Raw genomic sequence first — 12,717 nt, 5'->3', positions numbered from 1 at the left:
GTGCAGAGAGCACTCTAGCCTGGGCAACAGAGTGAAACTCTGTCTCTTAAAACAAAAGTCCTGAGAGGATGAAGAAAATTATCATGCAGCTCTCAGCCACTCCTGGTGCCCTTCCCTTCTAGGCAGCCTGTCTTTGGGACACATGCATCTTTTGTGCCATAAGATGTGCTGCCTGCCCTAGCCTGTGGTTGTCCAGGTCTGCTTGGGACTCGCATGGGATAGCTTGGTAGTGAAACACTAACAAATCCATTTGGCAACATATCTGAGGCTCTCTCTCTGATAAACTTTTTTTAAATTTTGATCTCCATCAGATTTTTATAGCTTATTTAATTTCCTTGAAACTTGTAAGAAGAGATGAGTGTTCAACTGGTTCTGCTGCCTAAACTCCAAGCTTAGCACATGTAAATGAGTATCAGTCCTGGTTTTGCTCAATGCAGGTCCTAACTATCTATACAGGGGCATGTGATCAATACAGCCTTTCCTTAGTTACATTTTGGTTCAGCAGGAGGAGAGCTCCCTCTTGTGGTTTCAGATACATTGGTTTGCATAGAGTTACCAATTGCCTAGCACCACAGTAGCTTAAAAACAAGAGGCTGGGATCCACACCACCATCCAGCCTAACCCCCTGCCTTCAGACACGGCTCTTCCTGGCCACTCTTCAGAGCCAGCCTACTCACCCAGTTCATAAAGGCCCAGAGAGAAGGTTATCACGGGTCATCCTAGGATTTACAACCCTCTTAAACCCACCTCTCAGAAATTACTGCCAAGTCTGGGCAGTCCTGGCAGCCAAGGTGAGGACATGGAGGAAAATGCAGGCAGGCTGGGGGCAGGGAAAGAAAGTAAGAAAGACTTCCAGAAATCTAACAATCCCTTTTCAGCTTCTCCCTGTGGCTCAAGGTGGAGCCCTCAGATTTCCTAAAAATCATAGAAAGTGACAATTACAGAGGTCACCAGGCAGGTTTCCTAGACTAAGACTTTAACACGCCCAGCTGTGATTAGTTTGACTCCTTTAGTTTTTAAGAGTGTTCAGTGCACTGTTTTCTTCACCCCTGCAAACAGTCTGAAAGAGAATGAATTAAGCCTGGGTGTAAATTCAAGCTCCACCACCAACTCTGAAACTTTTGTCAAGTAACTCGGTCCAGGTCCAATACTCCTATCATAAAACTAGGGATAACCCCTACCCAAAGGCGGCAGTGAAGGTAAAATAATAAAATACACATCCAAGTGCTTGGAACACAGATGCCCAATACAATGTCTGTTGTTGAAATGAACTCAGTTATAAATGTAAAATCTCATTTACGGGCCTCTGGCCATAGGACTCTCTGTTAATGGGGCTTCAGAAGAGGACAGAAGTAGAGGATAGAAGCTTATGGAACTCTCAGCAAAGAAGGATGACAGGGAACAAGGACTTCAATTGGGCACATAAAGAAGACAGCTTGAGAGGCAACCATGCCCTCAACAGGCAAGTGTGCTCCTTGGACATATGTCCAGCCCACCCATTAAATTGACTAGATATACTGGAAAACTGCAAACATAGGACGGTTTTAGTCTAAACTGTACCTAACCAGAAACTCTATGGTGCGGGGAGAACTCCAAACAGAACACATTCCAAAACCAAACAGACATGATTTTTAGATGACTCAGTACCCTGTGGCTATAATGTCTTCTACAGATAATAAAGAATGAGCTACCTGATGCACTGCTGAGTCTGGTGGGTCCTTAGTCACGTAAACCCGTCTCCAGCTTTGCCCACAGTTACAGTTCATGGCTCTGCACTTAAGAGACACACATCAAGCACTTACCAGAGAATATAACACATCCTCAATCCCTTATCCAAACCCTTTGAGTCAGATGTGTTTCAGAATTCTGAAATTTTTAGATTTAGCTCCTTAGAATACCTAAGGGGTATATATTATATATTATGTAAGAACCCAGGAAAATCTAGAGTCACACTCTATAATAAAAAAAAATTTATTCAGCAAAACTTATGAATAGTCACATAAGTGGATCAATAAAGCTATAAATTCAGTCAATTCAGGTCATGTTTTGCTTCCAAATAAGCTTTGTATCCAAACTCTAAAAGAAGAAAAAACAGTTCTCAGTGTCTTTTAGATTTCAGAAATATAGACAAGGAATTGAGACGACATAGAAAAATACTGTGTTCCCCTATCTATTAAAAGTATAATGGAATGCTGCCACTGGAGTCTATCATATCCCCTAAGGATATCGAAATGAAAATGGGGCCTAACAACCACTGGAAAACTCAAGGGGAATTTAGGAAGAAAGCACATGTGGAATCAAAGAAATGGCAAAACTAGACAATGCAATGAAAAGAAATACCAGCACATCAAGGGTGCCACAGGTATAGGAAGCAATGAGGTCAAAGATAGAAGCTTCCAAGAAGAGCATCCTCAAGAAGACAATGAATTCATGCTAGTAAACAGCCTGATTAAGAAGCATAGACCAGGAATGGTGGCTCACACCTCTAATCCCAGGAGGCCAAGGCGAGAGGATCGTTTGAGCCCAGGAGTTTTAAGACCAGCCTGGACAAGATGGTGAGACCCCATCCCTACAAAAAATTTAAAAATTAGCTGGGCATGGTGGTGTATGCCTGGGATCTAGCTACACAGGAGGCTGAGATAAGAGGATCACTGGAGCCCAGGAAGTCGAGGCTGCAGTGAGTGCTGTTCACAGCACTGCACTCCAGCATGGGTGATAGAGCAAGACCCTGTCTCCAAAAAAAAAAAAAAAAAAAAAAAAGCTGGCTGATCTGAGCTACAGCTAAAGGCATATGCGCATATGCTTCTTTTGTCAACCAGGAAAAAAAAAAGGCAATTAGAAACTTAAGGGGAAAATGCTGTATAAAGTAAATTACAACATTCCTGATGCTCAGTAACTCACAGATACCACCTCCACTTGGCTGCCAGAAACACAGGAGCAAATCTTTGGCCAATTGTAGGAAAACAAAGCATTTTGTGATCCATCACTGTGGTTGTCTTGTCCCCAACTCTGCCTTTTGTCCCCATTTTTTTCCCCCTTTTGCTTCATTTTCTCACCATTATTGCTTCATATGTTATTTATAAGACATCTTTGTTCCTTTTGGAAGTGTTTTCTCTCGGAAGAGGGTAATACTTCAGAGAAATGAATAAACAGACTGTCACAGAATCATGCATATCTGAGGTCAGGAATCTCTCCTGACGGGTCAGAGAACTGAGGCCCACAGAAGGAGTGGCTGTCCGAAGGTCACACAGAGGCCCACTGGAGGGCTGGGAGAAGAACCAGGTATCCCAAATGGTGTAATGAAATGGCCAGGCCCCTGGTGAGCCGGTGCACTACAAAAGACTGGGCAGGGTATGCTCAGGTGAGATCTCTAGCAAGGAGCCCATGCTGCTTTCTCTCGAAGACAAGGCAAAGTGAGGCTCTGCCTTACACAGAGGCAATGGGGAAGGAAAGCATCTCCTTTCCTCCGACTAACCAGCTGCCACCCGTATTAGCTGTCTTTGGAAAGATAAACTAAGTAGTCACTACAAACTTTGATCTAGCTGTATGGCCTTGGCGTCTTTCAGTCTCAGTTTCATTTGTAAAGCAGGGATAATACCTATTGTAACAAAAGCTAAACCATGCCAAGTGTCCAACCAACTTCTGGCACACAGTGGACACTCAAAAGTTAGTTCCCTTCTCCCCACCTTTACGTTTTCCATAGAAAAACTTACATTTTTTGACCTATCGTAGAGTTTTCTTGAAAGAGCAAATCAACATCTACATCAAAGTTGCAAGTGGTGATACACCAAGTCATTCCTCCTACTACCTGCAAGACATAAAGAAAATATTTGTTTTCTCTTTCTCGTTTGGGGAGAATGGAAGAAGTGAAAGGTAGGTGAATTATAAATAGCTCTAACAGACTCAGTAAACATACAAAATTATGTATCTTGAGAGAGAGAGAATGTGTCCTCCTTACCCCATCAACCATAATTAATCTAAAATGGCACTGTTACGGAAAACTTCCTGCAGTGACAGAAATATTCTGTTATCTGCAAGGACCAGTACGGTAGCTACTAGCCACATGTGGCTGCTGAGCAGTTGAAATGTGGCTTGCATGACTGAGGAGCTGACTTTTATTATTAAATGAACATACTGTACATAGATCCTCTTTATAGTCAAAAGGACAGACATTCATTCTGTGTTTTATAGACCAGACACATGGGCAGCAAGGCTGACATTTTGTTTCCATACATCTTACTTTTCTTATCTACCTGAGATGATTATCTACCTACTTTTCCCTTAGGAATTCTCTGAGATGCAAATAAGAGTAAGACTAAAAACCCATTGTGAAACAAAATCCTTTTCAGACACAGTCTGATATTAGAAAAAAACAATAGTAAATCTTACCCCTGGCTGTTTAAGACACCTATGAGTTGCCCAATAAAAATGCAGATTCCAGGACCCAAGCCCAGACCTAGCTAACCAGAATTTCCATGAGTGAATCATGGGTTCTGTATTATAAAATAACCCAGAGTGATTCTGCTATGCACAGCCGGGACTGTGACCCCATGGAGCACTCAGCACTGTCTTCCATAGCCTGCCCTGTCTGATTTGAATGCGTCCCTTCTGTGCACAGTCCACTGTGGCACTTTTCTGCATCATGCCATTTATTCTGTGCATGTTGATTTACTTGTCTCTCATCCCTACTCTACAGAAATTGGGCTCTTTGAGAACTGTGCCTTTGTTTTTTCTTTGTGTCTTCAACACCTATTACTGTGATTTGTGCATCATCATTCAAGGTTCTGCTGAATTAAAAGGTTTCTTCACACAGTGATCTCTCTCTCGTCCTAAATCAGAGCATTCACCATCCACAGAATATCTGGCAACTGTCTGTGAGCACACTGACTTGGGATAGCTCATTATTAACTCTGATTATTTTATTTTCCATAAGTTTGATAATCCCCACACGAACTTTAAATTCCTTGAAAGAAGGAACTATTAATTTTGCTTCTCTGCATTTCCTAAAGCTTTGTGCACAGAAAAGGAACTGACATATTCACTGATGCATCATTTCTGTCTTTGAAAAGAAGTCTGAACACTTCCATAATGAATCTGAATTAGGAAGAAATGGAAACACAGACATGGAGGAAGTTAAAACATCATCTCTTCCTCCTTTCTTTGCCATGATTAACCATGTCATTCTGACAAAAGATAGTCTAATGGTTAGAAAGATTTCCCCTTACCTTGTCAAAGGGTGACAAGCCTTTAATTCTTGCCCTGAAATACCCAGCTGCAACCAAGAGCTCCAGAATTTCAGTCAACTTGACATTTTGTTCTTCATCTTCTCTTGTTTCCACCTAAAACAAAAGGTAAAAGTGTGGCTGGTAAAAGCTATCCTGAATAAAGGAACACTAGGTATATCCCCTGATGCCACAATCTCATTGCCAAGGAGCAGATTACATTGGCTACATCACCGCAATGGATTCTCTGAAAATTCAGCAAGTGTCACACAGAAGCATGTGGACAGTGTTGCCGGAGTCACAAATGGGCCCCAGTCCTCAACGGGCTGTTAATCTTCATAGCTGAGGGAGACACATGCCAGGTATACACTAGTATACACTACTAGTAGTAGTATACACTACTCATCACATGCTGAAGGAATCCAGGAAAAAGGAAGGTTAGAACACAATACTTCCTTTTTCTCTAACCCATGGTTTACTTTGACAGTCTTCTCAAATAGATTTTGACTCCTCACACACAGGAACAAGGTTTTATGGTGTTTTCTAAAAAAAACTTTACACTTAGGACTCAGGGCCGGCGTGGTGGCTCATACCTGTAATCCCAGTATTTTGGGAGGCTGAGGCGGGTGCATCACTTGAGGTCAGGAGTTCAAGACCAGCCTGGCCAACATGGTAAAACGCCATCTCTACTAAAAATACAAAACTTAGCCAGGTTTAGTGGCCCATGCCTGCAGTCCCAGCTACTCAGGAGGCTGAGGCACAAGAATTGCTTGAACCCAAGAGTCAGAGGTTGCAGTGTGCCAAGATTGCACCACCGCACTCCAGCCTGGGCGACAAAGCAAGACTCTATCTCAAAAACTTTATACTTAGCGGGGCACGGTGGCTAATGCTTCTAATCCTACCAATTTAGGAGGCCAAGGGGGGGCCAATCACTTGAGGTCAGGAGTTTGAGACCAGCCTGGCCAACATAGCAAAACCCCACCTCTACTAAAAATACAAAAAATTAGCTGAGCATGGTGGTACATACCTGTAACCCCAGCTACTCGGGAGGCTGAGGCACAAGAATCACTTGAACCCAGGAGGCGTGGGTTGCAGTAAGGCAAGACTGTGCCCTTGCACTCCAGCCTTGGCAACAGAGCAAGACTCTGTCTCCAAAAAACAAACAAACAAAAAAAACGTTATATTCATCCAGAAGTTACTGACAAGAGGCATAGAAACGAAGAAGAGAATTCAAACGTGTATCCCTCTCTGTACTTCCCTTTTTGAACTCGAAAACAAATATATGAAAGTCTTCCAACCGAGATATATTAAAGGGTGATTATTGCCACATAATAGGATTGCCTTAAAAATAATAAATTCATCTAATATACGTATATCAGTATTTTGTTTTTGTTTTTTGTTTTTGTTTTTTGTTTTTTGAGACAGAGTCTCACTCTTTCGCCCTGGTTGGAGTGCAGTGGCATGATCTCGGCTCACTGCACTCAGTTCCGGGAGGGAACCTCCACCTCCAGGGTTCAAGCGATTCTCCTGCCTCAGCCTCCTGAGTAGCTGGAACTACAGGCATGTGCCATCACACCTGGTTAATTTTTTTTTTTTCTTATTTTTGTATTTTTAGTAGAGATGGGGCTTCACTGTGTTAGCCAGGCTGGTCTTGATCTTCTGACCTCATGATCAGCCCGCCTCGGCCTCCCAAAGTGCTGGGATTATAGGCATGAGCCATCGCGCCTGGCCCTATATCAGTATTTTGATTGAAAATTTTTAATTTATATCCTCCTTTTACCCCAGATCTTTATTTAATACTGAAATCCATCTAAATATTCTAATACTCCTTCATCTATTTATTATCATGAACTACCTTTCCTCTCTTCTATTGCTGCAGAAAATAACAAACCATCTCTCTATATAAAACACCAATAAGATACCCTGGTTCACATGCTCATACTCATCTCTGAGTCCTCCCTTACCCAACAATGCCTGTTAAGTCTTCCTTTACTATGCATCTCACATTTATCTTCCCTTCCCTTTTATTCATACTTCATTCCAGGACTCCTGCAAATGCTTCTTCATCTTTCTTCCTTTGTTTTGTTCACCCCTTCCTAAATCACAGCTTTCATGTTATCCCTCTTTAGCTCACCCTCCCAGCCCTTATCAACAATGCGCCACACACACTGCCTGTAAGATAAACTCCAGATGTCTGGTTTCACATTCAGATCTTTGGCCACCAACCTATCTTTTCAGGTTCATCCTTTACCCCAAAAACAATCAAGACATGGCCATGGCTGATATTCTCTAACCATTGAGAAATCACTTTCAAATTCTAGCTCCCATTCAACGCCATCCCTCACAAGTCTGTCTTGAAATGGCCACTCCCTTCTGCATTTCTACTTTACTTATAGTCTGTGCTGTACATATAACTAAGTATCAACATCTTCTAAGTGAGATATCTAGTGTTATGTACATGCTTGTCTTTCCAACTGGACTATTGATGGGTTAAGGACAGGAGTATATATTATATACTTGGGTTTACTACTCTGTATCAAAACAGCATTAAGTTCAAAGGACACACTTATTAAATAAAGAATGATCTACTAATGCTTACAAAAAGTAAATGAACCTAAACTAGTCATGCATTAATAAAATGTTTCGGTGGTCACATCCCTGACAATGGAAACAAGTTTATTTTAATGTATACACTGCCAGGAAAGGGAGTATACATATTAAAATACAGTTAATACAGAATTATTAAAGTGACTGATAATCCCCTGCAATAGAGTAGGAGTGGTGTGGGGGAGGTGACATCACTGAGCTACATCCGTCTCTGAAATGACCCTGGTCCAGTCCATTAAGGATCCTGAAGATCAGCATTCACTAGTTCCTAGTGGACATAAAAATTTTAAGTAATATAAATTATTCACACCTTCTCTCCCTTCTGCAAAAAATCTGGGATGGTTGAGAAACATCTACAAGTGAAAACACTCTAAGAAAAGAGAAGCTAAATAGTAGTTGTAGTTCAAGAAGACAGAGCAGAAAAAGAAAATGAGATAATATAAGTACTTTCTTAAAATTTCTGGGGTGTAAAATAGGAACACTTCATTTGTTCAATCATTTATTGTGAAAACACTTACAAGAAGAAGACAAAAAAATAACAAATGAAAAAATAGGATCATCACTGCCTCAACACCTATCTAATGGGCACCCACTGGCCACCCCACTACAGATGCAGGGCCCATGCTTCCATCCACTCACCCCTAGAATGGAGAAGTTTACTTTTGCAATACAATTTGTGAAGTAATTGTGGCACGAGACACTAAATGGGAATGTATGACTCCAAATTCACTTAACAGATTAACACTGAAATGAAATGGAAAAGAGCCATTGCCTGATCCACAGGGAATGAAAGACCCTCACTTGAAGCAATGAAAATCCACCAGGCTGGTTAATACATCCAGTTGTTAAAACTAAATTTCTGACAAAGATGAACAACAATGAGCTCTTACACCAAGCCCAATAAATTTTCAATTTCCGTCCCCTATAGTTGTTGTAAGCTGGAAGGCAGGGCCCAGTCTAGCTATCTTTGCAAAGGGTTAAAAAGAATGAATTTGAGCCGGGCAGTGGCTCACATCTGTAATCCCAGCTACTGGGGAGGCTGAGGCACAAGAATTGCTTGAACCTGGGAGACAGAGGTTGCAATGAACCGAGCTCACGCCATTGCACTCCAGCCTCAGTGACAGAGTGAGGCTCTGTCTAAAAATAAAAAAAGAACGAAGTTAATGAATTAACTGGTCTAGTGACAGCCTAATAACACAGACTATCCATATTTATATTTACTAGCTTCTGAACTGTATGATAATAATTTGATTATATTCACCCTGACCTCTTAATTGCCCGGAACTGTATCAGGGTCTTGGAAAACAATGATGAATCAGACCTGGCCTCCTAGCAGTCAGTGAAAGTTTAAACGAAGGACATACAGTGGCAGGTTGCTTTTTATTTATTTATTCATTTTTCCCTAGAAAGACCTCCACTGATAGTACTGCGGAACATTGGGCTGGAGGGATTTAAACTAGAACGTGGGAGACCACATAGGAGTCAACAACAAAAGGCCAGGCAAAAACTTGATGAGACCCTACAATAAAGAAGTGGCAAAAAAGAAAACTGCAAATGTCACAGTACAAATCCTATTGTTCACTATCCTGGGTGCCATCAAAGCAACGTGCATGTAAGGTTTTACCTAATACAGCGGTTCTGACAACATTATGCTTGTTAGGTTTTCTTAAGACAACAAAATGGACTTGCATTCTGGGAGCACACACTGACAGACAAATCTGTCCTCTCATCACTATATTCCCAGCTTCTGGACACAGAACACAGTGATCCCTCAATTAGTGGATACTTGTGATAAGAAAGAATTGAGGATTTGGGAGGAGTGCAGAGGAGAAAGATTGGTCACAGGCAGGTAAGCGTGAAGGGACCAGACTCACCAGGTCAAGCAAACAGTCACTGGCCAATGCCTGCTCCAGAACCTTAGGAAAAAGGCAGAGGTGCGGCGTGGATTCCATTTCTCTCCAGAATCCAGTAAACTAGACTAGCCTTTGAGTAAAATCAACTGAAAGGGACGACAGATGCAAACTACCTATGAGATGCTAAGTGATATTTGTAGCCAAAAGAAAATGAATACACTTTCCCTGTATTCCCAGCAAACGTGGAAATCCGCAAACCACTCCTGACTCTCCCTAGCACTAAGTGAGTACTCAACAAACACCTCTGGAAAAGAACCCCGCCCTCTTCTGGAGAAGCTGCAATGTTTCCGCCCAGAGCTCGGTCCCCCCCAACACAGCACCCCAGGCATGCGTCCCACCCCGAACGCCCAGGCGCGCTGACCCAGCGGGACACCTCCCTGGTGCGCGCAAGTCTCCCAAACTTCCTCCCGCCGCCCCGGTCCGGGTCAATTCAAGGAGGGTAGCATTCCCTCCCGACAGCAAGGCGGGTGGGGCTGGCCGCCGGGACCCTGCGGGGTGGCGGTAGGCGTCCCAAGGTCACCGCCCTTCGCACCACCCGAGCCCGGACCGCCTCGGACAGCGGTCTCGTGACTCCAGCGCCCAGCAGCCTGGGCTAGCCCTGCAGTTTGTGGTTGGGGAGCCTGTCCCGGGCAGGGGGAAAGGTGGGAGCCCAGGGACCCCCGGCGCGTGGGGCTGCGTCAGGGCAGGTGTCGGGCTGGGAAGGCCACCTCCGCCCCAAGAGACCCGGGAGCGGCTTAAGTTTGTCCCTACCCGCCCGCTGCTCCCTGCCCATGCAGAGGCACCCGCTCCCCGCCTCCAAGAAGAGGGTCGGCGCTTCCCCGAGGTGGATACACCTGAGGAAGGGGGCGGGGCGCCCCTATCGTACCCAGGGCCCGCTCAGTCAGCCGCCCCGCGGCTTGGCCCTCTCTTAGCAGGAACCCCGACGTGTCAGGGAAGGAGGAGGCGTTCTTACCTCCGGGAGACCCTGGCCCTCCGGCCCCTTGGGCAACCCCATGATCCGACCGGGCTGTCGTAAGGCGAGAGCGAAGCCCGCCAAGCGTCCGGAGGAAGCTGTCCCTGTCGCGGAGCTGCTACCGGGGTAAGTGCAAAGCGGAAACTTCCTCCGCCACCGCCGCCGCCGCTGCTGCTGCCGCTGGCCGGGAGCGCCACGGCCGGGCAGAGCATGCGCGCTGGGGCCTGAGCGCGGCGCCACTGCGCCTGCGCCACAACAGCCCGGGGAGCAGTGGGCTGGGCTGCGGGTTCTGGGGTTGTGCTGGATCTTCGCGCCGATTCTCTGAAGTTTTCTCCCAGGCGCTGCTTGAGAGGTGCTCCTCCTGCATCTTGAGGACATTTTGCATTTCAGCTCCCTTCCCATCTCGCTGGCATCGGATACCCCAAGTGGGTCCTGTCTCCTCCGTGAATCAGACTTCGGAAACTCCCTCGCTTCAGGGTCAGAGTCCAAGTACACATGAGCTTGAGGATTCTGAATGCATGCCCAGCTCTAGCCCTTAGAAACGCACGCTTGGACAGATTTCTCCATATACATCCCAGGAACGGACCCCTTGAGAAGGAATTCTTCATGCCGGCTGCCCTCTCCAGCGTCCTGGCCAGTGGCATCGCGATCCCAGGAAACCTCGCTTTAGATATTGCCCACCACCCCGCCCCATTCACGGTTTCTGGGTCTTCCTGGAGGAATGACATCTCAGAGACTGCGGACTCCTGTGTTCACGTCATTTTAGCCGCCGCGTCCCTTATTTGGTGTACCCCTTGTCGGTCCCGGAGGATGGCAACTAGACAAGAGGTCGCAGGCCCCCACACCCGCTCCAAAACGGCTCTTGGCTTTTTGTTTCTTTTAAGCGATGAGGAAAGAGATGACTTCCGTGAAAACTTTTGCTTCCCTCTGTATATGTGTGTGGGATGGGAAGTGTCAGACACTTAGCTCCTTGAGATCAAAAAGGTTTTGTGTTTGCTTTCCTCCCTTCTTTGCATCCCTAGCATCTTTAAAAGAGTAGGCAGGCGCGGTGACACATGCGTGTAATCCCAGCACTTTGGCGGTCGAGGCAGGAGGATCGCTTGAACCCAGGAGTTGGAGACCAACCTGGGCAACATAGTGAGACCTCCATCTCTACAAAAAAATAAGAAAATTAGCCGGGTGCCAGTGGTCCCAGCTAGCCGGTAGGCTGAGGTGGGAGAATTGCTTGAGCCGGGAAGGTTGAGGTTGCAATGAGCTATGATAACACCACTGCACTCCAGCCTGGGTGACAGAGCAAGACCCTGTCTAAAAATTATATATATGTATGTGTGTATATGTATATATGTGTATATATATGTGTGTGTGTATATATATGTGTGTATATATATATGCAGTGATGTTTTCTATTTTATTTTTATTTTATTTTTGCACCTTTTGTACTCCTCCTGGAGTTTATCCTGATAGACAGTGGTTTGTCTGGAGCCAGAGCTCACAAGTAGTTGGAAGTGCCCTAAGGACACCATTTTGTTCTTAAATATAACTAGCAAATATTACTCAAAACTGTGCACCATCCCCAACCCCTGGTCCCCAATAATTTGAATAATGTGAATATGCAAGTTAAGGTATTGAGACGGGAACCCTCCTGTGTGGTATATCTTGCTCTTATGCTTTGTAAAGCCAATAAACCTCAATTTCTACTCTCATAACTTCCCAAATGTGTTGTTTTTGTAGTTTTAAAACTGTCCTTCACTGAAATGGTATAGGTTGATGGGGCATGGAGAGTGACAATCATTTGTGGCCACTGTTGAGTGACCAGACAGGTACTGATGCCTAGGAACAGGTAGTAAGATCTCATAGAGCAGGCAAGCCTAAACAGCTGTATATAATAGCAGCCTGGAGACTAAGACCTGGAGAATAACAGGACTCAGGCCACACCCTGAGTTTCCTGTTATAATACTTCTGCAATGTTTTAAATAAGGACGAGTAGCTAATTTCCTCAGTAAAAAACTGTCCTTCCCAAGTG

General features: G+C 44.7%; 1 protein-coding gene and 1 long non-coding RNA gene across 9 annotated transcripts in view; one reads left to right on the top strand and one right to left on the bottom strand.

The window, feature by feature from the left end:
* CCDC93 (coiled-coil domain containing 93) overlaps positions 1–11,334 on the bottom strand; it is a 90,727-nt gene extending 79,393 nt beyond the window's left edge. For all 8 annotated transcript variants that reach the window (XM_077956861.1, XM_077956863.1, XM_077956862.1 and 5 more), the window contains exons 1-3: positions 10,695–11,334; positions 5,226–5,339; positions 3,714–3,808 (exon numbers count right to left, since the gene is read on the bottom strand). In XM_077956861.1, the coding sequence (XP_077812987.1) occupies positions 3,714–3,808; positions 5,226–5,339; positions 10,695–11,096 (611 nt within the window). In that variant the 5' untranslated portion in view covers positions 11,097–11,334. The remainder of the gene's footprint in view (positions 1–3,713; positions 3,809–5,225; positions 5,340–10,694) is intronic.
* LOC144333367 (uncharacterized) lies at positions 10,654–12,397 on the top strand. Its single transcript, XR_013401954.1, has 2 exons — positions 10,654–10,820; positions 11,085–12,397. It is a non-coding gene; the product is annotated as an uncharacterized LOC144333367 (long non-coding RNA).
* The last annotated feature ends 320 nt before the right edge of the window (positions 12,398–12,717 follow it).

Source organism: Macaca mulatta, chromosome 12, assembly GCF_049350105.2.
Source record: "Macaca mulatta isolate MMU2019108-1 chromosome 12, T2T-MMU8v2.0, whole genome shotgun sequence".
In the NCBI taxonomy this organism is placed as follows: Eukaryota; Metazoa; Chordata; class Mammalia; order Primates; family Cercopithecidae; genus Macaca; species Macaca mulatta.
The sequence above is the reverse complement of the archived record's forward strand: the minus strand, read 5'-3'. Positions and strand labels throughout refer to the sequence as shown.